Raw genomic sequence first — 25,803 nt, forward strand, 5'->3', positions numbered from 1 at the left:
ATGTATTTTTGCCAATTCTGAAATATTCCAAATATTTGTAAGTAATGTTAAAATTCTAGACAATACAGTAATGAAGGAATGAATAAATACAATAATAATAAAGTATATTTATATGAATGTATATAAATAGGTCATCAGTGCATTGTTTTTTTTTACGTTTTGATTAAATTCAAACCAACAGGTATCATCAAAACAAACCAAACAGTTTCAGCATTCATAATTCAAACATTTAAGGAACAGAGATAAATTGTAGAAAATGTTTATTAAATTTGACTTTTTTAACTTATTTCACATATTTACATTTCAATGCCTAACCATTTACAAACATGGAACCAAAAGTCAGTTATGTTTTGCTAAATGAATAATGGTCCAGGTACCTCAAAGATATGGAAAATTAGCATCAAAATGTAAATCATGTCACTCTTGGCACCCCATAGCATGTAGCAAAATGTAAAGAGCAGTTTATGCTTTAAAGGTATACACTGCATTACTGTTATGAATTCCATAAAGTCACAACTTCCAAAAAGAATGATGAATTTCATCTACTTTTTCCACAATGAGCGTTCTCCGAGTGCTACACTGGTGAAAAATGCTACATCAGTCATGAAAACAGCTCAAAATAATAACAGTTATGGGCCTGTTGAATGAGAGGGGGAGAACAGTTCCAGTCCATGTGCTACAAATGTTCCTTCCAGCTAGACTTTAGCTTATCATACTTGCAAATAAATAATACATATTTGGCTGCATGACTAAAAGATTCCTTTTTTATTTCTAGAAAATAAAAATGTTGGTATGAATGAATGAAAAACACTGCATGATTGACAATCAAAGACATACAAATGCTCAAATAAAAATAAGGCCACATTTAGCTTTTATAAAACGACTAAAGTTAAAGAAAGAAATTATTAACGCCGCAGCTGTTTGTTTTGTCATATACACTTTAGGCTACCGTATGAACTTTGAGCTGGATTTCAGATTTAATCTAGCCTCATAAAAAAAGGTTAAGCCTAGCCTTGGACTAAACCCCAGGTTAAACAGGAATTCCACTGACTTTTCAAAAATTCTGTAAAATTGAATTGTTAAAATGTAAACAAAGTCATTCAGAGTGGTTTGTTATGAAATGCTCTGTTGTAGAGAAACACAATGGTGGTGATGAGAACCAGACGTCTAAAGTCTTTAATGTCTCTAAAAGCTCCCTCACAGAAAGTTATTACATGAAATAGTTACGAATACCAGATAACCGACGCATTTTTTAATAATAGTTCTGAAATAAGGTTTTGCCTTTTACAAAACCTATTCATGGCAGAATAGTACATGTAAGGCGTTTTAAGGGAAAAGTGTACTCAAAGAATATATGTTTTTCAGATTTTACTTTCTATCAACAGCACATGTAAAAACTCAGAAGACAATTTTGACTTTGTTTATATCTCAACAATTAAATTACTCCGAAATGATTCTAAAGAAATATGTGGAATGCTCATATAAGGAAATAGTTTGGCAAAAAATCCAAGTCAACGCATATTTCATTTTTAAATTTTACATCTTTAGTTTAGAACTGGAGCTTTGAGACTAATGCAGCTGTCAAATACTTTGTCAAAACTTTTTTGTAAATACTTCTCTCAACCCACTCAAACCGCATCCCGGTCTTTGTTAAGGTCATGCAGACATGTCGATGTGCTTCTCAAACTTTTCTATTCCAAGGCCCACCTGTTTAGAATTACAAAGCACAGTGGCCCACAGGAAAACTTCTATCAACTAAAATCAACTTTTTAAATTTTCTTTTTCTTTTCTTAAATGCTGAGCCTGAAAACCTGAGAATCAGGGCCTGAACAGGATCAGATCATCCATTTTGGCTCAGTCACAAGTCCCAAAATGTACAGTTATGTTAAAAAATGCATATGTTCATAGTTTTTAAGATATTTGTGATTAATTTGAAACAGCCAAACCACAGGGCTTTTGGATTAGTGTCATCACAATCAACAATAATAATAAACCTTACTTTATAACTGCTTCTGTGTCATCAGATTTTCAGTTTGAGGTTTATCACCAAACATTGCTTATGTTCCGTGAAAAATGTGTTCCATCAAATGCATATCTTGACTATTATTTTATTTTAAAGCAGCTTGCGATGCAGAAACGAGAGCAAATGAGAGTCTTTAAAGTGTGAGACTAGAAGAGGAAAGTGAGCTCTGTTGATGAATCCCCTAATTTCTTCACAGACCGCTTCCTGCCAACAGAACCGAGACCCAAGGTTTTTGTCGGACTGGTTCAGCTCTCTGTTGCAGACCCGAATGCAGGTGGAGTTTTTCACTGGCGTCAAAACGGAGCCAACTAAAGAAAAGTCTGGTAGGTCTTTACCAAACAAGGCAGGTGTGAAAGCGCCCTGAGAAGCTCCTCCGTCTCTGCCTCACTGTCTACATCTCAAACTGATGATGCGCAATGTTTTTATTTGTATGTACATTGGCTATAATTTAAAAACATTTGCTTGTTGATTACTAATTCATTAAGTTAATATTTTGTCCACTTGTGTGTTAATGACTTAAAGTCACATTTTTATGAGTTAAAGCCACTGAGACCTACTGTGCCCCCAAAGTTCAGGGCCGTGGACGACTACAGGGTGCTTTGCAACCCACCAGTGGTCCACAGACATCAGGTTGTAAAACCCTGCTTAAGAGCACAGTATGACTTACTGTGAGCAATTAAAATGAAATAAACTTAACTGCTCCAGGAAGCCATTTCAAACAAACCAGAAACCAAAACTCACACGGCAGAACTGATCTTATATCAGATCTTGTCTGTCTCGTATTTGAGGATGTATTTTAAAGAAAAGATTTGGGTGACTATTGAATTCTGTTGACATCTTTGTGAGCAATATTAGCCTCACAGCTCCAGCTTTAAACTAAAGAAGGAAAATTTGGACTCCAGTATTATCCATCATATGTGTACGGTTTCAGCAGATTTAGAGAAGTTTTGAGGATGTGTGTTCCAGAAAATATTTGGGTGACTATTGACTTCTAGTGTTTGTTAACAATGTTAGCCTCGCAGCTCCAGCTCAAATGTAAAGAAGCAAAATTTGAAATTTGATGAAGATTTGGATGCAGTTTGAATGGGTTGAGAGAAGTTCTGTATTTATGCAAAGGATGTAGGTGGCTTTTGACTTCTATTAATAGCAACATTAGCCTTGCACCTCCAGTGCTGAACTAAAGAAGCAAAATTTAGACACCAAACATGGAGAAACTGGGGTAGAAAGTAGAAAATTGTGTACATTTGATTTTTTGCCAAACTTTTCCTTTAAGTTTAGCCTTGAAATAGAATAAAATGTCAATTGGGATTCTTTGTTTTTATTCTACTATTAGTTTTAATCTCTGCCTGGAAAAAGCTGGCCATTGTTAAGTGTGTAGACTGATGTAGGTGACTGGAAGGCCAATTCACTAAATGTTAATGCCATATGGACTCCTTTATTCAGAGTACCAAATATCAACTGAGTGTGATACATATTCCAAGCACAAGCTGAAATCCACGTCAAATCAAGGTATGCAGTGACAACCCTTATCATTCACAAATTTCAGAGCAAGAACAAGGCATACTGCAGGTGTCTCAGAGATATTAGCTCAGCTAAATTGACCTAGTCTTAATTTTTTTTAAAAGCACTAGAAAATTATATACTCTTCTTCCTGCGCTATACAGCAATATGATACTGCCAACTGGATCCAAGAGCAAAGAAATAAAATATCATGGTAAATACAAAATATCTCTTAAAATATTTAAAATATACCTTTATTTTGTACATTATGTGGACTGGTTAACAATTTCAATGATAACAAAAATAAATATTCGGTGAAATGCAGTTTTTCTTTTTGTAAATACACATGGATGGCATGGAGAGCAATGACGGGGCGGGCGGCGGGGCAGGTGGCGGGGCGGGGGGAAGCAAGCCAACACTCATGCACACACACACACAAAATCTGAAACACGTTCTTGTTGAGCGACATTTAGACAGATGACACTTTTACACATGAGTCTATCCTGGTTCTCACATATTCTACAGCCACCGAGCGTCATGTTGGACAATATTGCTCTAGCTATCATACACTATCACCTTACCGTACCATACAATATCGTGCCGTATGCTATCAAACGTTTGCTGTCTCTGGGACCACTATTAGCAAAATGGTATGCATTGTAATGATATCACATTATGTTTTTTAATGTTTTGTATCTTTTCAATTCATGTCCTATTGACGTTTTCCCTACTTAAAGTCCTAAAAATCTGTACATGTTTATCTGTTTCATCGCAAACACTTGTAAGCATTTATTGCTCTTGGGAGTTACCGAAGGGGTCGGGGGACAGAGACACCGCATTAAATTCAGGAATTAATATATGTGTTCATTTCTGGACCCTGTTTTTAAAGTCTTTGCCTGAAAAAAAATTCCCCAAACCTGGGTCAATCAATGGCATTTAAGATACTTGACATATCGTACAAACATTCATAAACATTTTGATATGGAACATATCAAACATTGTGTTGGTGGCTCCACATAGGCTTATCATTACTGGTGTGTTCTCAAAAAAAGGCCACTCCGTAGCTCGAATTATCTTTGATTTTAGCAAAATAAAATATCTGATAACCTTCCATTCACAAGGTGCTTCTCATCAAATTCTAAAATGCTCATCCTATCCAGGCTTCTATTTAATCTATAATACATATACCATTTTAATCACCACAGCAAGTACTGTAGCTCTCAGGGACATATGTTACAGTGTGCTGAAAAAGTTCTGGTATTAGGGCACTGTGGATAAAAACAAAAAAAACAAAAACAAAAAGCAATGAGCTTCTTTGATCAATTTGAGTGGTAAAGAAAAACAGTTCTTGAGCCACTGATCTTCACTTGCTACTATAGTTCCAGCTGCCCATCTCAGATGGAGCTCTTGTTTTTTGGAATTAAACAGCTCAGGCAATGCTTAAAATAAGAAAGGAATGCAAACAGTCCTGTAAAGTCTGCGAACACTGGTTTAAAAAAAATGAGAACAAAATATGAACATGTAAAAGCGCCGACGGAACATTCATGTCCAAACAGACGAACTGACTTACACTGGACTACGAAGAGACCACAAGTTCTGACAATTGACAAAAGTTCCATGTCAGCAGAAGAGAAGCACTGGGGGAAAGAGGACAGGTGCCGCTACGACTCACTCCCAACTTAACTTTGGAGGGGGAGGACAGGGGAGGAGGCTTCCCAACATGATCAGGCTGACGAGGTCTGGCATTATTTTGTTGTTGGGGTCGTTAACGGAGACGAGTGTCTGAAACGTTTTAGACACAATAAGACATAAGAATGAATTTTACACATGCAGGTTTAGTATTAAAGGGATAATTCAACCAAACAATGCTAATGTGGGTAACAATGAATACAAGCTAAGGTTGCAAGTTATCATGAAAGGTATTTGTCATTTTGTCATCATTTTTGTTAATATTTGCATAATTTGATATTTAAGATGTAATTAAAGTCATTCAGAGTGGTTTGATGTGAGAAAGTCCATCGAAGATAAATTTACTGAGAGAATAGTTCACTGTGGTGGTGATAAGAACCAGATGTCTGAAGAGTTTAATGCTTCTAAAAGCTCCCTCCTAGAAAGTTATTACACAAAATGGTAAAGAACACACTGCCTGATGACTGAGACATTGTTCTAAGATAACGTTTTGGCCTAAAATGTATTTATAAAATACAATAATGCTGAAGATGAGTGTTGTAAGGCAAAATAGTTCTTTGTTTCCCCTATTTTAGCATCATGAACATCACATATACAAACCTATCAGACATGAAGTTTCACTGGTTACATTGGATTATAAATAAAATGGCTATATTTTTGTTGTAGACATTGTAACCCCTGGTTCATATCACCACTGCAAAGAAATCTGAGTTGGTATGCCACTCTGCAGTGTACCATTTCACATCAACCCCACTCTGAACGACTTATTTACATCTCAACATTTGAAATTATGCAGAAATTATGAAAAATTGGTGGAATTCCCGTTTAACATTATTTTGCTAAACTATCCCTTCAAAGGGTCTGGCCCACATAAAATGGAATATATAGCAGGGCTATATTATAATATAGATTATATTGTAATAAACTTGCGATATATTACATTTCATGTAGAGAAAACTGGGCCACAATAAATGCTTGAGTTTTACAGACCCCATCAGACGTTAAGGGATAGAAAGAAAACACACTGTGTGAGGGAGGATGTGGAAGGTAGGAATGGTTGAGACTTGCCTCCTTCTGGCAGTGGAGCAGCAACATTAAGAAATCCAGCAGAGCTGGATCAGAGCGGAGGTGGGGTGGAGTTGATACACAATGCTCTTGTCGGAGAAGGCCATTTTATATGTGTTTGTTTGTATTTGAATGTGCATGAAAGTATGTGCATACATGACGATGAATTCATGTTTGCGCGAGTTTGTTTACATGTTAACGTGTCTGCATATGCATTATGCAATTATTTAGTGCATGAACTGCGACTGTCAGTGTATGTGCGTATGTGTGTCTTTGTATTTTTGTGTGAGCGGCATATGAAAATGAAGGCATTTAACAGATAGCCAGGTCACAGTGTTGGAAGCTGGCCCTTAGTGGCAATGGATGACTCCTGACCCAGTGACCTTTGACTTCTGGCAATCAGCTATGACTTCTCCACCTCGGTGGGCTCCTGTGACTCTGAAACGCAAATAAAAAAAGATATTAATCCTTGGGGTGTAGATAATGTATTGGCTTGCTTACAGTACCGCACATCGCAATATATTGAATTGCAGCCCCTGTACTGTGATAGGTTATGTATTGCCAGGTTTTTGCCAATTCACAGTCCTAATTAATACATGCCTTTGAAGTACAGTTGTATGTAAAGGTTTGGGCACCCCTGATCATTTTATGTTTTGCTGATTTTCTAAGTCAACCCTCATAGAAAAAGCATAAATATGCCATTTATCTGCACATTTTAGTGGGTAATTTCTATTTATTCTATTTATTTGAGTTACATACTGAAAATAATAAAACATAAAACCATAACTTTTTCCCAGGCCACATCTTATGGTTTATTTTACCTCCAAGTTGTTAAATTGTGTAACTGTGCATTTAAATGTGCAGAAGTGTGTTCTCTGTAGAGGGTGTGTTAACTTATTTCGCTTCAAAAATCAACAAAATGCAACTTGACCATACCTTTGCATACAAATGTACACCCTAAAGGGAAAACTTATCCAAAAACCGAAAAAAAATGATTGTTGATTTTTGTTGATGTGTTATACCACTGAACTGTCTGAAAACATATGAAAAATAGTCAGAAAACCCCGGCAAATCCCATCTCAGAATTCAAGTTGAAAACACAACTGCAAGAGTACTGCTCCCTCTAGTGGTTACCCTGCATCATCACCCAGACATTTTAAAGGGGAATTCCACTGCTTTTTTAACACTTCTTCACAATACAGTTATTAATATGTAAACAGAATCATTCAGAGTGTTTTGATGTAAAGTGCACCATTCTAGAGAAACTAACTGAGCTAGAATTATTTACAAAACCAGACATTTTAAGTGTTAAATGTCTCTGAATGACTTGTTTACATGTAAATATTTACATCACAAGAACTGAATTATATAGAAATAAAAAAAATTCAATGTAATTCTCCTTTTACTCTAAACAATACATTGAAATTAGAAAGACATTGTATATATCAACCACTTATTTTATTGTGATTCTTCTCTAATAGCAAGTAAATGTTTTCTTTGTTTCCTTGTTCAAACATTATCCTCTTTAAACATTTGAGATACCAAGCCAGGTGCTTCAGTATATAGGTGGGCAATATGATGATATTTATCAATATTGTAATGAATTATGTCACAATATATTTTTCTGAGTAGATTATGAATATCATCAGTACTCAAAAACACATCTACACGTGCACAAGTGCATGTTTGATTACAAAAAGAGCATAACTAGACTTGGTAAATTGGACAGTGCAGTGTGTGAACTGTTGAACATAAATCATTCATAGTTTTTAATAGGATTTTTTAAAAGGTGGCACTACTTTGACTTTTCCAATTTGCCATATTGGCCAATTCTACTTCAATACAGGGCTGACTAAGCAATGAATAGACCATAGACACCATATACACCCACTATATAGTGGCACCTAGAAAAAACTTTTATAAAACGTTTCTGCCTTGATAGAAGAATGATTTGTTGCATATGTCATTCTCCTGTTGATGCTTCTCAGATACCAAATCTCAATCCAGCTGAAAATAGCAAGGAAGATGTTACCAGTTGTAAGCCCTACATGAACAAAACAGTCAATTATGGCATGTCTTCTAGAAGAATTGAGTTCCAGAGAAGTGGTCCTAAATCACAGTCCTGAGGGTCCCATGTGCTACACATTTTTGCATTTTCAATTTTAATCAGCTCTTTATTGGCTTGATAATTACTGGATTAATTTAATCAAGTGTATAAGAGTAAGGGTATGTATGTATAAGGGTATCATTACCACAAGGATGGTATATGAATTTCCTAATTAACTTAACACTTTCATACCATTTGTATCCTTCAGTCATCCAAATGTGTCAAGATTTTGAACAGACCTTACACTATTTACCTAGGACCACTATTTACCTTTGGCTAATCAGTTTATATGCACTTCTTTAGCGCACTAGTCAGAACATCTAAAAATACTGACTGAAAGTCGCAAACAAAAAACATTGTTAAACAAAACAGTAACCATGTATGACCAATATTATACAGTTTGAAAATGATGTAGAGGTGTGAAAAATACAGCACCAGCTGTGTTTTCAAAGCCACGTTGGTAGGTATCTCAAACAGTTACTAGATCTTGTAAAAACTGTACCTGTTGCGATTGGCTGGTTATCTTGTGTTTCACCAGGTTCACTGCTCTCACTCTCCACCTTCTCTGCTGCATTTGGAAGCTCCTGGGAGGAAGGAAGGGACTGTTCATCATCCCTCCCCACCTCTTCAGCTCTAGTCACAAAGCTCACCCCATATAGTCCATCCCATGAGTCTGTGCTACGGAGGCTAAGGCGTCTCATGCGAGAGACAGTGTCCACCTCCCTCATTCGGGCGAGTCTCTCCTCTGACCCATGTCCAGGTGGGGCCATAAAACGGTCATGCAGGGCTTCAATTCGCTGAGAAAGTCCACGGCCCCGTCTTCCTAAACTTGAGGCCTGCACGTCTTTGACACCTGGACCTACTTCAGCACCTTGAACTCCTCCCTTATCTGGAGTGTTATGTTTGTTCGCATCCAAGTCTTTGTTAGAAGGAGTACTACTTTGATCTTCACTTTGATCCTGTGTTTGCTCAACGTTCCATTTTGTTGCATCCACACTCTGCTCTTTATCCCCTGTGTCCGTATGTCGCTTACCAATGTCTAAATCCCAGTCTGAGTCATCGGCACCCTGCCTGTCAATTCCACACCCACGCCAACCACCCAAACCCCGCTTTTCACCACTGGTTTGTTGTCTATCACCATCCAAAGCCCACCTATCCCCATCTAAGTCCTGCCTTTCAGCATCAAGGGACCGCCTTTCTCTTGCCCAACCACCCCCACTGTTCCACATTTCTCCTTCCCAGCTACTTCTCTCCCAGTCCAATCCTAAAGATAACCTACGATTTGGATAAGATAACACAGACAGGGGTAAGTGATCAGGAGGAAATTCTGGTAGTAGCCCTGGATCCACACCTGAATGAGTCCACATTGCAGCCTTGTTAGGTCTTAAAGTAACACTAGAGTCTTTCTTGGGCTCTCCTGGGTCACCCTCCTGGGTTTGCTCTTGCACCTTTTTGCCTTTAATCATTGGGTCTTCCTGATCAGTCTTTTCTGAATCTATCTGCATCTTTTCCTTTGTATTATCACCATCATTCATTATTTCTATCGGCAACTGACATTCAGCCCCTTGTGTTGGTTCATTCTCTTGTGTCTCTATCTGTGCATCCCTTTCTTCACAAGTGACAAGGCTGTCTTCTTGCACTGTCTTGTTTGCTTGATCTTCTACTAACTCACTGGCAGGAATGCCCTCTTCTCTATCAACCTTGCTCATTTCATCTATGTCATCAGCTGTCCCATGTTTGGACTCTTCCCCTGTGATAAGGGTAGCAATATGTTTCTCAGCTAATGACAGCTGTATCTGCCAGTCAGCTGGTACTTCAGGGTTTGCCTCTAAACCTGCTTTGTCTCCAACTGACTTGCCAGTTGCAATGCTACTCAGCATTCCCCTGTTTCCAAGGAATTTGGTACTCTGGCTTGTTACCCGCCTAAAGCCTGAGCTTCTCTCTTCCCTGAATAGAGAGACTGGCTCCTGTCTTACCTGTTTTTCATTATCTAATGCTAAGGAAGAGCATGGCTGCTCTGAATCTACTGCAGACACACCAGGCATGGCCACATGCTGCGGGGTGTCAATGCTCATAGCACTACCTGGTTTGGATTTTACAGAAGCCCCTCGGCTGATGGCCCCAGAATCACGGGCCATTTGGAGCGTTTGACATATGTGCTCATAGTCTGGGGGGCTGGTTAGAGTAGATGCATCTTGCATGGGCTGCCTGTCCGCCCATGGGACCTCAGCCCCCATGGACGAAGTGGAGGAAGTTAGTGCAGCCAAACTGTCATCTTTGACTGGAGTTTCCTTAGAAGTCAGGAGGTCCAACTTCACTGATCTACAGGCTTTGCGGTGAGTTATCTGGGACATTACTGTTTTGTAATCTCTGAAACCTGTTTCTGGTGGAGGAGGTGCAGGACAAATTTCCTCCCTTAGCTGTTTGCTGAAGCTAACACTCTTCCCAGTTGATGGTCGGGAAAAGGCACTCTTAACCTCCCTGTATTCTGGGTCACTCCCTGGGACCAGGCTGGGCCGAAGTGTAGTTGCAGAAATTCCCAGGGGTTCACTGGACAATCTGGCTTTGATGCGATCAGGGATTTGCATGGAGGAGCGGTTGGTAAGGTTATTGCTGGCAGTGCTGAGCTCCAGGATGTCTTTGTAGGCCTCATTAAGATCTTCAATGCACTGGTCCACAGTAGGACGTTTACTTGCTTGTTCTTGCAATTCTTTATTAATAGACTCCAGTTCCTCAATGGCATCCCAGGACCGTCGGGTCACTGGCTTCAGCAGGAATTGACCAAAAGCCTCTGGGTTAGGGCCTGCAGATGATTTGGCATTTTCAGCCTGGTCCAAAGGTGGTGACTTGGCTGGGGGCTGTGTTGGAGGTGGTGGTGGAGGCTGGGATGGTGGTTGGTTTGGAGGTGGGGGTGGCGGGTGTGGAGGAGGGTGTAGCGGAGGTCTATGTGAACCTGTGCTCTTGAAGGTACCTGTCCTTGAAAAGGCGCTGTTGCTGGATGGTTTCAGGCTTTTCTGACCTTTCATGGGATACCCATAGGGAGTACTCGGGTCTGTTGCCCCAGCCGCACCGGATGCCCCTGTGGTCCCTTTAGCCCCTGTAGGCCCTGTGGGTCCTGTTGGCCCTGGGGCCCCTGTAGTTCCTGGAACGCCAGTAACTCCTGGAACTGCTGGAGCTCCTGGGGCTCCTGTGCCCCCTGTAGATCCTGTAGCTCCTGCAGCAGCTGGAGCTCCTGATCCACTTTCTGCAGGGACCTCTGCTTCTGGGACTGCAGGCAAGGTTTGTGCTTCCATTTTATCAGGACCCGGATGTTGAGCACTCTTTGCGAGCTCAGGGCTAGTTTGGGTTTCCTGGTCACGATACTGGTCCCCTGGCCAAGCACCAGAATACCGTCTAAGCTCATCATGGGGATTTGGTTTAATGATCCTAGTGCGAGAGTTCCTCCTGCGATGAGCTCTTCTCGTGACTATGCTACTGGACGCGCTGCCAAGTGTAAGTGCTTGTAGTTCCAAGTCAGTGGAGGTGGTGGATGTGCTTTTGAGGCTTTGGTTTGGCAGGGAGCCAAGGGTGTTGCTGTTCTCACTGGAGGAGCTTGGTGGAGGAGGTGGAGGAATTGGAGGGGAATCCGGTTCTTTCTCTTCATTGTTGTTTTGATCTCTGGACTTGCCACTAGACTGTGAAAGGGGGACAGACACCAAGCAGAAAATAGTCTCACTTAATTTCTTTTTCACACTCTTTTTCTCAGGCTCCTGGGCCGGTTCTGTTTTTGCTGTGGAAACACTCTCTGAGGAACCTTTGTCCATGGATTTGTCTGCCTTTGTCTGTTTCTCAGAGACTTTTTCAGTTTTTATCTGCTCCACACTTAGATCTGCTTTTGTCTGTTTATCTGACTTATTCAGCTTTTCAGTTAATTTCTCTGATTTACTCTGTTTTTCTGCCATTTTGTCTGCTTTTAATTTTTCTGGAATTCTGTCTACTTTCACTTGCTTGTCTGGCACTCTATCTACTTTACTTGGCTTATCTAAAATCCTGTCAGCTTTGAGTGTCTTGTCTGGAATTCTTTCAGCTTTTACATCCATTTTAGTTTGTTTTTCAGAGTATCTATCTGTTTTAACCTGGTCTGGAATCCTATCTATTTTCGTTTGTTCTGGCATCCTCTCTGTTTTAATCTGCTTGTCTGTAAATCTGTCTGGCTTAACTTCTGTAAGTCTTTCAACTTTGACTTGGTCTGCAACTCTGTCTGGCTTTACCTGGTCTGTTATTTTGTCTACTTTGCCCTGTTCTGCAGCTCTATCTACTTTAACTAGTTCTGTAACCCTCTCTACCTTGACTTGACCCTGGTCTGGAATTCTCTCTACCCTAACTGGCTGGTCTGCACTTCTGTCAACTTTGATGACTGGTTGTGAGGGCCTGGTCTGAAAGGTTGTGGGGAACTTGGAAAAGCTCTGGTCTGGTGCTACACTTTCATTGCCTTTGTTCAACCCCCTGTGCCATCGACTAGCATTCTCATGTTCACTGAGAGCTGGTTTGTGAGTGTCCGTGCTCGGCCCCTGGGTAGGGAGGAAGGCACTATCATGTGTGGATTGTCCTAAAGCTGCAGCACAGGGAAGCTCTTTGTTGACGTGACGGATCTTGTCTGCGTCTGTGAGTGAGTTTCCACTTGGCCCCCCTGAGATGTGCCTGATGCGTGGGTCATCAAACGGGACATACTGCACGTGCCCTGGTCGATTTGGTACAACAGGTGCTGGATGCACTGGCCTTCTGGGGACTACTGCCATGCTCCTGTCTTCCCGGCGTTCTGACCATGACAATCCTGCTGTTCTGGAAAACCACTCCCCCATCTCGGCACTTACTGGTTCTCGTTTCCATCGGACAAGGGCAGAGTCAGCACGGAAAATCTGCCCACCCCTGGGAGGCGGAAATCTTCTGTAAGAGGGGGGTGGGATGTATCCAGGGGGCTCCATACCAGTCAATTCCTGATAAAGCAAATCTGCCCTATATGCCTCTGGTCTCAGTAGCTCTGCACTTTGTGAGTAACAGATAGACCTGTCTCTGAGTAGTTCTGAGCTCTGAGAATAACAAAGTGATCTGTCCCTTAACAGATCGGCACTGTGAGAGTGGGTTATAAAGCGGTCTCTTAACAAGTCTGCACTTTGTGAGTGACTGATAAATCGATCTCGTAGTGGTTCAGCACTTTGAGAGTGGCTCACCATGCGGTCTCTTAGAGGCTCTGCACTCTGTGAAAAACAAATGGACCGATCTCTTAAGGGTTCTGCACTCTGAGAATAACACCCTGACCTGTCTCTTAATGGTTCAAAGCTCTGAGAATAACAAACCGACCGGTCTCTAGGTTTGGAAACTGGTTCAGAGGAGAGTGTTTCCCAGCTCCCCCTGTTCTGCTGGTGAGTCTCATAAGATGGGGGCTTTACAGGGCGACTGAACCGTGGCTTTGGCACAAGTGCAACAGGACCTTGACCATGAGACTGACCACTCCACCGCTCTCCCATTGGCCATTCACTATGATAACGACCATATGGCACAGAGCTGTTGTTTCTCTGAGTAGGGGCCTGGCTTGCGGCACCTGCTTGGGGAAGTTCTCTGTATTGTGGATCTTCTGGAGAGAGAACACGGGGCAGTGACTGAGACTTCATCCTGACCGTAGCAGGTACACTACTTTCTGCAGGTCGCAGACGGTGCTGCTGTTCCTGAGACCAGCGTTCAGCCTCCCCATCAGACAACTGCCGACCCAGACCCACCGCAGGGCGCCACTCCTCTGTACCTAGGCTCTGGCATTTCCTCTCCCCAGTTACCCGCAGAGTCTCTGGGCCTGAGTCTATGGCCTCTCGCATCCATGACCCTTCCTCCCATCGTGCTAATGGCCTTTCAGCCCTCAGTTCCTCTGGAGCCAGCACTGGGCCTCTCCATAGCCCTCCAGACACACGCAGCTCCCTAGGATCACCGTAATCCAACAGGGCACTGAAGTCCTGCCCTCTCCTTCTCCAGTAGGAGATATCTCGTTCTTCTGTATGTTCAGAAAATGTCAGGCTGGGGGCGTCATAAAACCTGCATACAAAAATAGTTTAAGTGATTTTTGAAGTACAGCAATAACCACAACTCATGTTATTGCATATAACAGCCATACAAAATTTTCAGCTTCAATTACTCAACATCAGTGGTTCCTAAACCTGGTTCTAGCATACTACTGTCTTGCAAAATTAGGTTTTTCACTGCCCTAACATACTCCTGGGGGGCTTGTTCAACAGCTGACTAGTTGTATGTTAGAGAAACAAATATGTAAAAAATAATGTAGGAGTGCTCCAGGAATAGGACTGGGAACCATCACTCTATATTCAGGAGCAGATATGGTTTTCACATTACATATATGTTCTTTATCTTAGCTGACCACAACTTAATACACTGGCAAGTTTAGTTCATTTAAGCTGGTTGCCAAATGAGTAATAAAAGTAGTACAAGTACGGTGCCCTGGTACACAAATACAAGTTTATGAATACACAATTTTTCTGTTGAGCATATAATAATGTAAGGACACAGTGTAGCAGAAAGAAAGAATACACTGCTTTTTTACAATGAAAAAAAGTGTAGTTTTGTTGATGGAGCCAAGGTTGTGCTGTGTATACAGAGATAGAAAATGCAATCTGACTGGCACTGTTAAACATCAGAACATACAATAATAAATACCTTCTACAATGTATAGAAAATGACAATACCACTTTTTTCTTTTTTGATACTGAATGCTTGAATGGCAGCTGATACTGTTCCAAAATTTTTCTTTAAAAAATACTGAACTTTAAAACTATTTCCTTTTATTGAAGCACATAATATAAGCATTTAAAGTAAGCTGTCGCAATCAAACTCCTCCAACACTCCACAGGAAGAAATACACAGCTAACATCATATCACACAGAATGAGCAAGCTAATTTCAGGATATATTTGTTACAGGATCAGATCAGAGTCATTCTTTTTACCATCCCATATGCCATTGAGCATTTTCTGCTGATATCGGCTCAATGGAGATATCCATTGATACCAATATGCCATCTCTAGTGCACAATATTTCTCTGAAATACCACAGAAAAAGCAGCAGTTAATTGTAAATTGTTTTGTTAAATTGATTTAATGAGTTGCCAGTGAAATAATGGAAATTGGTAGTTTGCATTCAAATAGAAAAACATAGGGCTCCATTTTTGTGCATTTACATGTTTCATATACTAGTGTAATAGTGGAATATTGCTAATTTGGTTGGGCGAAAATAAATCTTTTCCTTCTTATCATAGTTTTTTTTTTGGCATCCAGAATTGATGACATGGGTGCAACACAGGATGTGCCATCGTAAAGCCACCAGTACAGTGCTATTTTCACACCCCCGTAAGTCCAAATTTATGCTTGCATTAGAGTCTCCCAGGACCCACTCTTGGCGCAAGGCAAAAACATCTTACCTAATTTCAGATACAAAGTCCTGTTTCAATTCTTACAAGTTATGGATGTACACTATATAAACTCTATCTTCAATATAAATAGACAAATGTATCCAAATATTAGCTTATGACTACAATATTTTAACAAAAGACAAAAAATTTTGTTGTGGCTACTAAATCAGACACTTGTAACATGTAACATTACACAAGAGTAATCATACAGACCTAAAATTGTAATCATTATTAAGAATAAATGCATAATTATTGGCAAAAATTGTGTATCTTGTATTTTGCCACCGTTTTATAAAAGGAATATGCCACAAGGAGCTGTGGATTAGACTCATTTTACCATAGTTAAGTGGCTAACAATACCCCTTAAACAAATCACTCATGGTTTACAGATTTAAAATACCAGACTCCACAAACTTATTGGCACCACAAAGACCAGGCATTAGCCAATATTAACACTCAATACCGAGTGAACATTCACTAAGAAAATGAATCACAAGCATACAGTGAAAACAGACAGTGAAATTGATGATTTATGTCAGTCAGCTGGTTATTTAGACTACAAAAATATTAATATGAAATGTATAAGATAATCACGTATTTTCACTCTCTGCAGGACTACAGGCTACAATTAGCAAGACATTAGGGGGTTTGGAGGACAGAGTTGTTGGAGAGGGAATTGTTGAGAGGGAATTTTTCCCCCAGATCTCCTCTTAACGGCATAAATACCCACCCCAAAGCGAGGTGGAAGCCAATGATGTGACAGAAATTTCAGAAGTTGCACCTGGGGTGGCCAGTCAGATTTTAGGGAAGATACTGGCCGCCCTTTTAAAACTGTGAATGTTATCTGCAACACCCACACATGCCAGCACTGTAGATTGTATGCCTTTGACTTTTTTAACCCTGGCAAGTTGCTATAGGAAAATATTCATTATTGTTAGACACAAACACAAATGCTGGCCTGAAGCAATTTGGCCAGTCATTCCACGCCTTCTGAGCCTTCAGAAAATGTCTGATGATTTCTGGTAACTAAAAGATACAATTTCATCCGTACCTTATAGAATCATTTTACTTGTTGTATTTAAATTTTGCAAGTATTGGAGTAATACTTTCATTGTTTCAAATTATGGTTGGAAACAAAATGGTTAAAATCTTTAAAAGCCAGCTGCAAAATTGTCCAGTCAGGATTTTTATTGGTACGGTATCTAGGTAGATAGAGTCAAGTGAGCTCTCTCATTGGTTGGTACAAGTGAGATTAACCAACAGAATTATGAAGTGACAGAGCAATCAACACACAGAATTTAATTTAATGAAGGACCCATCAGATAAAATAGGTACTGGATGGTAACTGTACATACTTTATTTCCTTGAAGACAGCTAACAAATAAATGCTTACTGCCCAGATTACTGACTTTTGCATATTACTGTACGTGATGTTCAATTGTATTAATACAAGGTTCACAGCAGGAGAATTAAGTGAAAACGCCTGAATGCGAAATACAAATTTTTAGCGATATATATTCAAATGCTTTGGCTCCAGGATCCATGATGAGTGGAATTCTGCTCTACTGTTTTGAAATGGAATGACCCCACTGCTGTTCGTCATTACTGCATACAAAGCATGACCCACTCACCCACTGTCAGTAGCCAGTGAGTCTCCCAGAGGCTGCAGGTCACCAAGGAAACCGACAGGAACTTCCAGCCTCCTCTGGATTCGTTCATGTCCCTCATTAATGTTATTGTTGTTTTCGGGGTACGCTTTTACAGTCTGAGCTGGCCTGTATGCCCCCGTCCCTGTTTCTGTCCGCCCGTCTGCTCCGCCCTCTGCTGTCCCAAAACCGTTCAAGGCCCCACCCCCTCCACCACCAGCAGGACGATTCTCCACGTTGTCACGCCGACACTCGTTGTTGCGATTGTCGTAAGGCGCAGATGAGGAGGATGCAGGGCCACTCCTGGGCAGTTTATATCCATGAGAGATCAGCAGGTCCTCCACACTGTACATCGTGCGTGCTTGTGTTTGCGTGTGTGTGAAGGTGTACCTGAAGGGGGTGTGTTACAGGAGTGTGTGTCTGTATGTGTGAGTGTGTATGTGAGAGTGTGTGTGTGGCCTAGGAGCGGTGCTGGTGAAGGCAGGAACTCAGCTGCTCAGCAGAGGCCATCACTAAAGACAGAGAGAGAGAAACAGAAGAAGAATTTTACACTTTAATAGAATTGACTGGTTCTGAGCATTCTAAATGCCAGTGGAAGATGCAGTTCAAACTAGGGATGCACTGAAATTTCAGCTGCAGGAAATTTTCAGCTTAAAATGGTTTTGCTGAAAGTGAAAAATCTAAAAAAAAGTAAAAAAAATCTAAATTGTTTGCACAAAAAAAAACAAAAGATTAAATAGGTCTAAAATGAAGTGTTGAAATCCAACACTTCAAAAATAATCTGAATGATAATTAGAATGAGAAACTGATTAAAAATGCTGTTTGTATAGTAACTCAGTATCTTTTGGCACTAAGCATTTTTACTTGTCGATCCTGCTGAGATTTATGGCTTTACATATTAAAATAAGAGGTGTTTTTATCATTATATCGAAGCGACTATGCAAAGTGATGCCATTAGGAAAACAAAGGTATTATATTTACATAATTTTATAACTTTTAATGGATAAAATTCCACCAATTTCTCAAATTTTAAATAATTCAGCTGTTAGCATTTAAACAAAGTCAATCAGAGTGGTTTGATGTGAGATGCTCCATTATAGAGAAATTTACAGACTCAGATTTCTTCACAATAGTGGTGATGGGAACCAGGGGTCACAATGTGTACACAAATAGAACCTTTTTATTTACTATCCACAACCACCTGTAAACCAAAACATCTTCTGAGTATTCATATGTAATGTTGATGATGGTAAAATATTGTTAAATCTGAAATGATCTGGTACTGTTTTGCCCTGCAATGCCCTGCATGTACCTCTCTGCCAAGAATGTATTTAATAAAATATTTTTAGTCCACAAGCTTATCTCAAAACTTCCAGAAAACAGTTTCATAGACATCAGACAACATATTTCTAACCATTTCATGTAATGACTTTCTGTGGGGGACCTTTCAGGAGCTTAAAACACTTAAGGCATCTTCAGGCATCTCCACCACTGTGACAATTCTGACTCGGTAAGTTTCCCTTGAAAGGAGCATCTCACATCAAACCACTCTAAATGTTTACATCTTAATCATTTAATTCACACATTTTCAGAAATCTCTTACGTTCTTGATATTAATAAAACTATTTAAAAGGATGTTTTTGCAAATATGTAATATAACAATTTAACAATATCTATACATGTGCTGTTAACTACATTACATTACATGTGCTGTTGGTGCTGGCAGAGCAAGTTTTTGGGATTTCTCAGGTGGAAACTGACCAAGAACAGAAACAGATAACAAGTAAATAACACTAACCTACATGCTGGGATTTATGTCAGTGTTGCACCTTCTGGAATCAATGTTTTCAATAATATAAAACTAGAAAAGTGTATAGGATTATTTTAAAATGTTAATTATGTGCAACTTCACAGGTTTCAATAATAAATAGGACACAAGCTGTAAGTAAAAAAATGTGTTCGGAATGAAGAATTATAGTAAAATGAATATCCAGAATTTAGCTTATTTCTCAAGGCAGATAAAATATAGCTTAAAAAATAAAAACAGAATAATTACAGTATATTATTATATTTTATACAGTATATAAAAAATAGAAACTGAATAATTGCAGTATATTATTTAGCATTTAATAAGGTCTTGCTCACATACTTGAAATATTGCATAAAACCACTAAATTTAGTATTTGTTGCTAAGCTTGTAATATTTAAATCCACACTGTATGCACTATTATTGACAGTAATACAAAAGAATAAAAAATAACAAAAATAGGTAGTATGGCAAGTTATTCCAAACCTTTGAAATTGTTGCATAGCTAGAAATAAGAAGAGTTCACGTTTTACAGACAGTAACATTACACAGAAATATTAAAAGGTAGGAAATACTCTGGGTAGGCCACCAGTCCATCACAGGACAGACACACAGACATATACATTCACATTTAGGGGCAAATAAACTCCAATTGGCCTGACTGCATTTCTTTGGACAGTGGGAGGAAACCCACACAGACACAGAAAGAACATGTAAATCCACACTTTTTGAGTACAAATGCTAATCTGGGGTCGGTTTATGCCTTTTACAAACACTGAATAAGCTGTGGACTGATGGACTAATAAAATCTGATCTTAGATCAGTGTTCTTACTTTGATAAGCATAATATTGTGGGCTACGGTTGGGTTTGATAAACTTTCTCTTAAAATGTCTAAGTCAAGTTTGCCCCTGTTACTCCTGGCATTGAAATGATAAACCAATAAACAACTTAGTGATGTACTGAACATTATTAAGAACTGGTGAGTGACATCATTAATTTCATATGGCCAGTGCTGAACTGTTAAATGCTGAAAAAGCACATAGACAAGTAGAAAAGAAAATGCCCATGTAGCCAACAATTTCAGTAGGCTTTAGTAACTGCTGAACACTGGGCGTCAGTTCCAGAGCTGCATTGCCTGCCGCTGCTGGGTTAAACTGCAGGAGTTTGCTCTAGCTGAGTTTCCATGGTTACCTACCATAACACAACGACACCCTAATCCTGTGTTTGTTCAAGTTGTAACCTTCGAGCCTGGCAACGACCTCAACATAACCTTGAACTTGGCCGAGACGGTGCTAATGACAATGACCTTGCCTGGCACCCTGCAAATACTTTGCATTTGCATGTTTACTTGTGTCCTTTTCTTTCCTCACTGAATATATTCCTTTATTTTTCCACAGCCATTCTCCGAGATGATTTGATGACTGCTATGCAGTGAGGCTGAAATTGCAGCGTAGGGTGAAATACCGGAAGCTATGCTGGGGGCTTCAGCTGGGACTTATATTAACTAAGCAGGAACCAGCATAATATCTTTGCACATTGCAGTCCTCCAACATGCGCACACACACACAAGCATGCGCACACGACCTCTGTATGACCTCTGCACAGACTCTCATTCTGTTTGTGATTTCTTCTCAAAGCCAGATGTTCATATCTCAAAATAGTGTGTGGCTCATAGTCCAGAACACTGCAACCAGGCTAACACATGAAGCAAATTTAAATGAACATACACTGTCAGTTAGACAGTGTCTCTTTGGAATGGCTATCTTTAAGCATTACATTTAATAAACATTAATGAGACTGTAACTAAGGCTTTAAAAAACACTAGTAGTAAGTACAACCACAATTACATTAATAGTAATTCAAATGGCAGCTACAACTACAGGCATACACAGGTCATGTAAATAGGGATGTTCATGGGTAAGTAGTCAGGTTAACTATTTATGGTGCCAGTCTTCAAATTCTGAAATCACAGGGTAATCATAGTATTTCATCATGGAAAAACAGAGAATAAATACAGACAATTCAGTAAAACCCTGCATTTATGGTAAAACATGCTCATATTTACGTTAACTTTTGCAATGTCAAGGACTGAAAAATAGGGATATCGCTAAATAGGCTAGGCTGATGTTAGCTAACCTAGGTCCCAAAAAAATAAAAATAAATAAATAAATAAAATAAAATATATATTTTGATAAATTTACACCTACTAAAGATGACCTAAAAAACCTATAGATGTCACCATCAGCATTGTGTTACTGTAGGAGTAGGTGAAGTCAGAAATATTATATTATGACACTTTAGGACATTCTCACACTACATGATACACATGAAGATGTTGGTTTATCTTAATTATCCTGAGACTTAATAAGTTGGAACAGATAAAGTAGAACGTGTAGTGCCACATAAATGAAATAATAATAATAATAATAATAATAATAATAAGTCTACAACTGCAGTGATTCTTATTCGTGTTTTACAAATTGCACTGCACTCAATCAAAATTAGTCAAAATGCACAAAGTAGTTAGCTAAGCACTGGCAAAAACTAGGTGTATCATGTCAATATTCAGTAATATTCATCACAATTATCGTGAAACACCACTGCATTTTAATCAGACAAGTTGGTTTCACCTGAAACTTTTAGATATGATGCCTATCTCTGATTTCACATGGTCCCCCCTTTGCTCTCAAATAGTGATCTCATGCTTTATTTACTGTGCTAGCTAGAGGGGCTTCCACCCAACTGAAAAAATAACCTAAGGCAAACCAGAAATGTGATGCCCTTATGACTGTCGAAAAACAGCATTTTTTTCAAAGGAAGAAATTACCCAAAATATATAACCACCAACACATTATTGCTACTAAGAAATATCATTCAGAACATCCCATGTATGCACATATCTGATACATAGGATAAATAATACTGCTTTCAGTTTCTTAATAAAAAAAATAAAAGATTAGGTATGTAAATGTAAACATTGTTAAAGTTCCAAAATATATTCGCTCTCAAGGCTATAGTGTCCATATATGGTGATTAAGCACAAACGGACCATCACAAAAAGCAAGACATGTGCATATTTGCCTATTAAGCCTGTATCAGTTTAGCTCCGCCCATTCATGCTGAAGTTACAAAGGGTGTTTCAGACCAGACTGTTTTTTTAATGAGGCAGCCAGTCAGAACAAACATCACTGACATAATCGGACTGAAAGGCACAGTAACAAGCACAGCCTGTTTAACTCAAAGGTATAAACAGAGGTTATAAACTGTTGATGCGGTCATGAATTATGACAAGTTTTGGCTTTTGGTACATAAACCTACACAAAATTCTTAAATGAAGCCTCAGGAAAAAAATAAATACAAGTAAAATATAGGCCCTTTTATAAACAAATGGATCTATTATCTGCTTAGACAGCACATTTAGTCATAGTTCAGCATTACGCAAAACTGAAATCAGCCTATTTCTATTTCAGCAGCAATAATAAAAGATACTAATATAAAAGCACATTTAAGCACAGATAAGCATTAACATAAGCAGATACAGATGTCAGCCTATTTCAGCTGCAATTTAAATTAAACTATAGGTAAGCAATAAATCTAATATCTAACTATTCAGCAGCAATTTAAAAGAAATATAGCTAGGGCTGGGCAATCTGACAGTATATACTGTTATCATGATAAATTATGTCACAACACACTATGCTTTTCTGAACATATATCAGTACAGTAGAACACTCAGCAACTGCATGTTTCATTATAGTGAGTGAGCAAAATTAGCACAGTTTAACAGGATTTAGTGCAACAGAGTATAACACATTGTATAAAAATAACTATTCAGTTTTTCACAGTATTTTTAAAACGTAGCAATACTGGTTCTTTTTGTCTGTTCCAACTGATTAGATGTCTGAAAACGTTTCATGACATATCATGTACCATGAAAATGTCCTAAAGTATCGCAATGTTAAATTTTCGACATATCACCCACCTCTAATCACAGCACATTTAACCATAGATAAGCACTGACATAAACAAAATTGGTACTGAGCAGCAATATGAAACTGTTATCACTTGACTGTTGTTTTTATGGGCAAAATAGTGTCCCACTTTACCTGAACTCGCCTAATAAATCATGATGTGGCTGTGTTGGTGATAAATACAGGAAGCATGCTAGGCATGTCAGTTTAAAAAAACAAAAACACCATGAACTGCGACGACACTAGGCCCACTCTAATTCAGATGCTTGTGCAGCGACATTTGAACATTGTAATTGGCTACAAGGTGAGGCGCTATAACAGGCTGATGGACCCCCGGCCCGTCCGTCTGTGGTGTTCCCTGTTTAACGATAACAGTCAGAGGGGAGAGACAGGCACAGTCCAAGTGTGATATGACCATGACAGCTGCTGTCAATGATATCACATCGGTGTTGCTAGGTAGAAAAAGGGGTGTTGCTGCCTCATCTTGATGGCATATGAGAGTGCAGTAGCTTCTCTGCTGAAACAAATGTATGGATATCAACTGAGCGGGACATGGGACAGAGTCCAGAGCGCCCCCACCACCACCGACCAGTAACCCCCACGCCCGAAACAGCTTAGGCCACACAGACTGCACAGACTGTTAATGGCTTACTTATGTGCTGGTACATAACGAGCAGCTTAGGCGCTTTCCTAGTTTGTAGGCTCGTCTCTCCTCCAAACTACTCTAATCGCAGCAACTTTGAAGGTGTGGCGATGACGAAAGGAGAACACCGATGACAAAGAACTGCAACTGCATGCGTTTAACTGAAGCATCACCTTTGGCACTTGTACAAGCAGCTGTTTTAGCTTCAGTATGCACAACTGCATATGGCCAGTTGGCAGCATGGCAACAGCTGCCCAGGCATTCATTTTAAGACATGCAGCCTCTACAGAGAGGGAGAAGGCCCCGGTGCAGAGCGAGGCCAGGTAGCTTATTCTTGTCAGCACAAGCAGGTGAGCCAAAGCAAACGGGGGGGGGGGCTTCAGAAAACACACACAAACACAATTGCCCCCCCACCCAAGGCGTCACTTCAGCGTTTCAAACGCATGAAAACAGCGCGTCGCCATAACAGCAACTTTGCAGCGAGGAAGGAACACCCCAGAAAAAAACGGACGCACGCGCCTTCCGTTACCTTTTTTACTGCCCCCCCACCGTCTCCGCGCCCTCCCCACACACCCCTCCAAATGTGCACTCCCGTGAAATTTCCACCGCTCGTCTTCGCACAGAGAAGCCCCTCCACTGCGCCACACACACACACACACACACACACACACACACACATGCACGAGCACACACGCGCGCGCGCGCGCGCACACTCGGCTTGCAGAGGAAAAAAGGTGCGTACGGAGCGCGCTATGACCTACGCTGCCGCTGCTCCGCTCTGCTGCAGTGGGCTACGGTGCACCTACATTAAAATAGGCCGCACACGCGCGCGCACACACGCGCACGCTCGGCGGGGCTCGGGCAAAGTGAGCGATGCGCCTAGCACGTACCGTAACGCCACGCCGCAGGTGCAGCAGGGGCCAAAAAATCAAGCAAGCAAGCAAGGTGGTGGTGGGATTGGCTGGTGGGGTCTGGAAGGAGGAGGTGGTACGAGGCTGAAGTGGTGCTTCCTATTCGCCAGCTTGTTTTTTTTTTTTCGATTTTCCCGTTGCACCTTAAATACTGCAGCGGTTACATTCTGGCGCCTGGCATTTAAGGTGGAACGGGGAAATTTAAAAAAAATAACTCAACTTCAGCTCAGCTTCGGGTGTGTGTGTGTGTGTGTGTGCGCGCGCGTGTGTTGTTAGGGGGTGTTAGAAAAAAAATGTCAGCAAACGGACGGCTCGCGCGCCAGCCAATCATACTGCTAAATCAGTTTTTCTGTTTTTTTGCATTATAGCCCACGTCGACCGCGAATATAAACACGTACTTGGCCTAGACGCCTAAACGAACGAACTGCACGCGGGCGAACTGTTAACGCTTATTTTTCCACCCCCCCCCCCCCCCCCCCCCCCCCCCCCCCCCCCCCTCTCCTCCACCAACACCACCTTTCCCCACCAACCCCTCCTCAGCTTGCAAGTTAAAGCCCCCCTCCCCATCCACGAAAAAATCTGCAGATGCAGATGCCTCGCTGCCGGGGTCTGCGTTTGCGCGCGCGCGTGCACCCTATGCGTGTATGTGTATGTGTGTGTGTGTGTTGAGCTGCAAACACACACACACACACACACTGCCACCGCTCCCTAGTAAGAAAAAAACATGAAGTAAATAGAAGCCGTGCGCGTGCAGCAGGCCGGAGCTGCGGCTTTCCGGCCACGGCTCCAGCCCGCGCTCGCGCTCCGCCTTACCTGCTGCCTCGTTGTGCGCGGCCAGTGGCGCTTCGCGTGCGCCGCGGCGTCGCTGCTGCTGCTGCTGCGAGCGAGCGGGCGGCTGCCACTGCAAGGGACTGGAGCTGAGCATGCCTACAACGGGCCGGCAACGGCGCGCGAGCGAGCGAACGAGCGAGCGAGGGCTCTGCTGCTAAGC

At 40.7% G+C, this 25,803-nt stretch overlaps 1 protein-coding gene across 1 annotated transcript; it reads right to left on the bottom strand.

The window, feature by feature from the left end:
- Positions 1–258: 258 nt before the first annotated feature.
- LOC108433106 lies at positions 259–25,803 on the bottom strand. The gene is made up of 4 exons (XM_017707452.2): positions 25,626–25,803; positions 17,465–17,991; positions 8,887–14,447; positions 259–6,715 (listed from the first exon to the last, which is right to left on the bottom strand). The coding sequence occupies exons 2-4, from the start codon at positions 17,830–17,832 to the stop codon at positions 6,681–6,683; spliced, it is 5,964 nt and encodes a 1,987-aa protein (XP_017562941.1). The 5' UTR covers positions 17,833–17,991; positions 25,626–25,803; the 3' UTR covers positions 259–6,680.

This window comes from Pygocentrus nattereri, chromosome 19, assembly GCF_015220715.1.
Source record: "Pygocentrus nattereri isolate fPygNat1 chromosome 19, fPygNat1.pri, whole genome shotgun sequence".
Classification (NCBI taxonomy): domain Eukaryota; kingdom Metazoa; phylum Chordata; class Actinopteri; order Characiformes; family Serrasalmidae; genus Pygocentrus; species Pygocentrus nattereri.

Coding starts and splice junctions, on each gene's coding strand:
- LOC108433106 (XM_017707452.2), bottom strand. CDS start 17,832: ATGTACAGTGTGGAGGACCTGCTGATCTCTCATGGATATAAACTGCCC. Junction 14,448..17,464: donor TCACTGGCTACTGACAGTGG/GTGAGTGGGTCA, acceptor TTTTGTATGCAG/GTTTTATGACGCCCCCAGCC. Junction 6,716..8,886: donor TAACCAGCCAATCGCAACAG/GTACAGTTTTTA, acceptor TTTGCGTTTCAG/AGTCACAGGAGCCCACCGAG.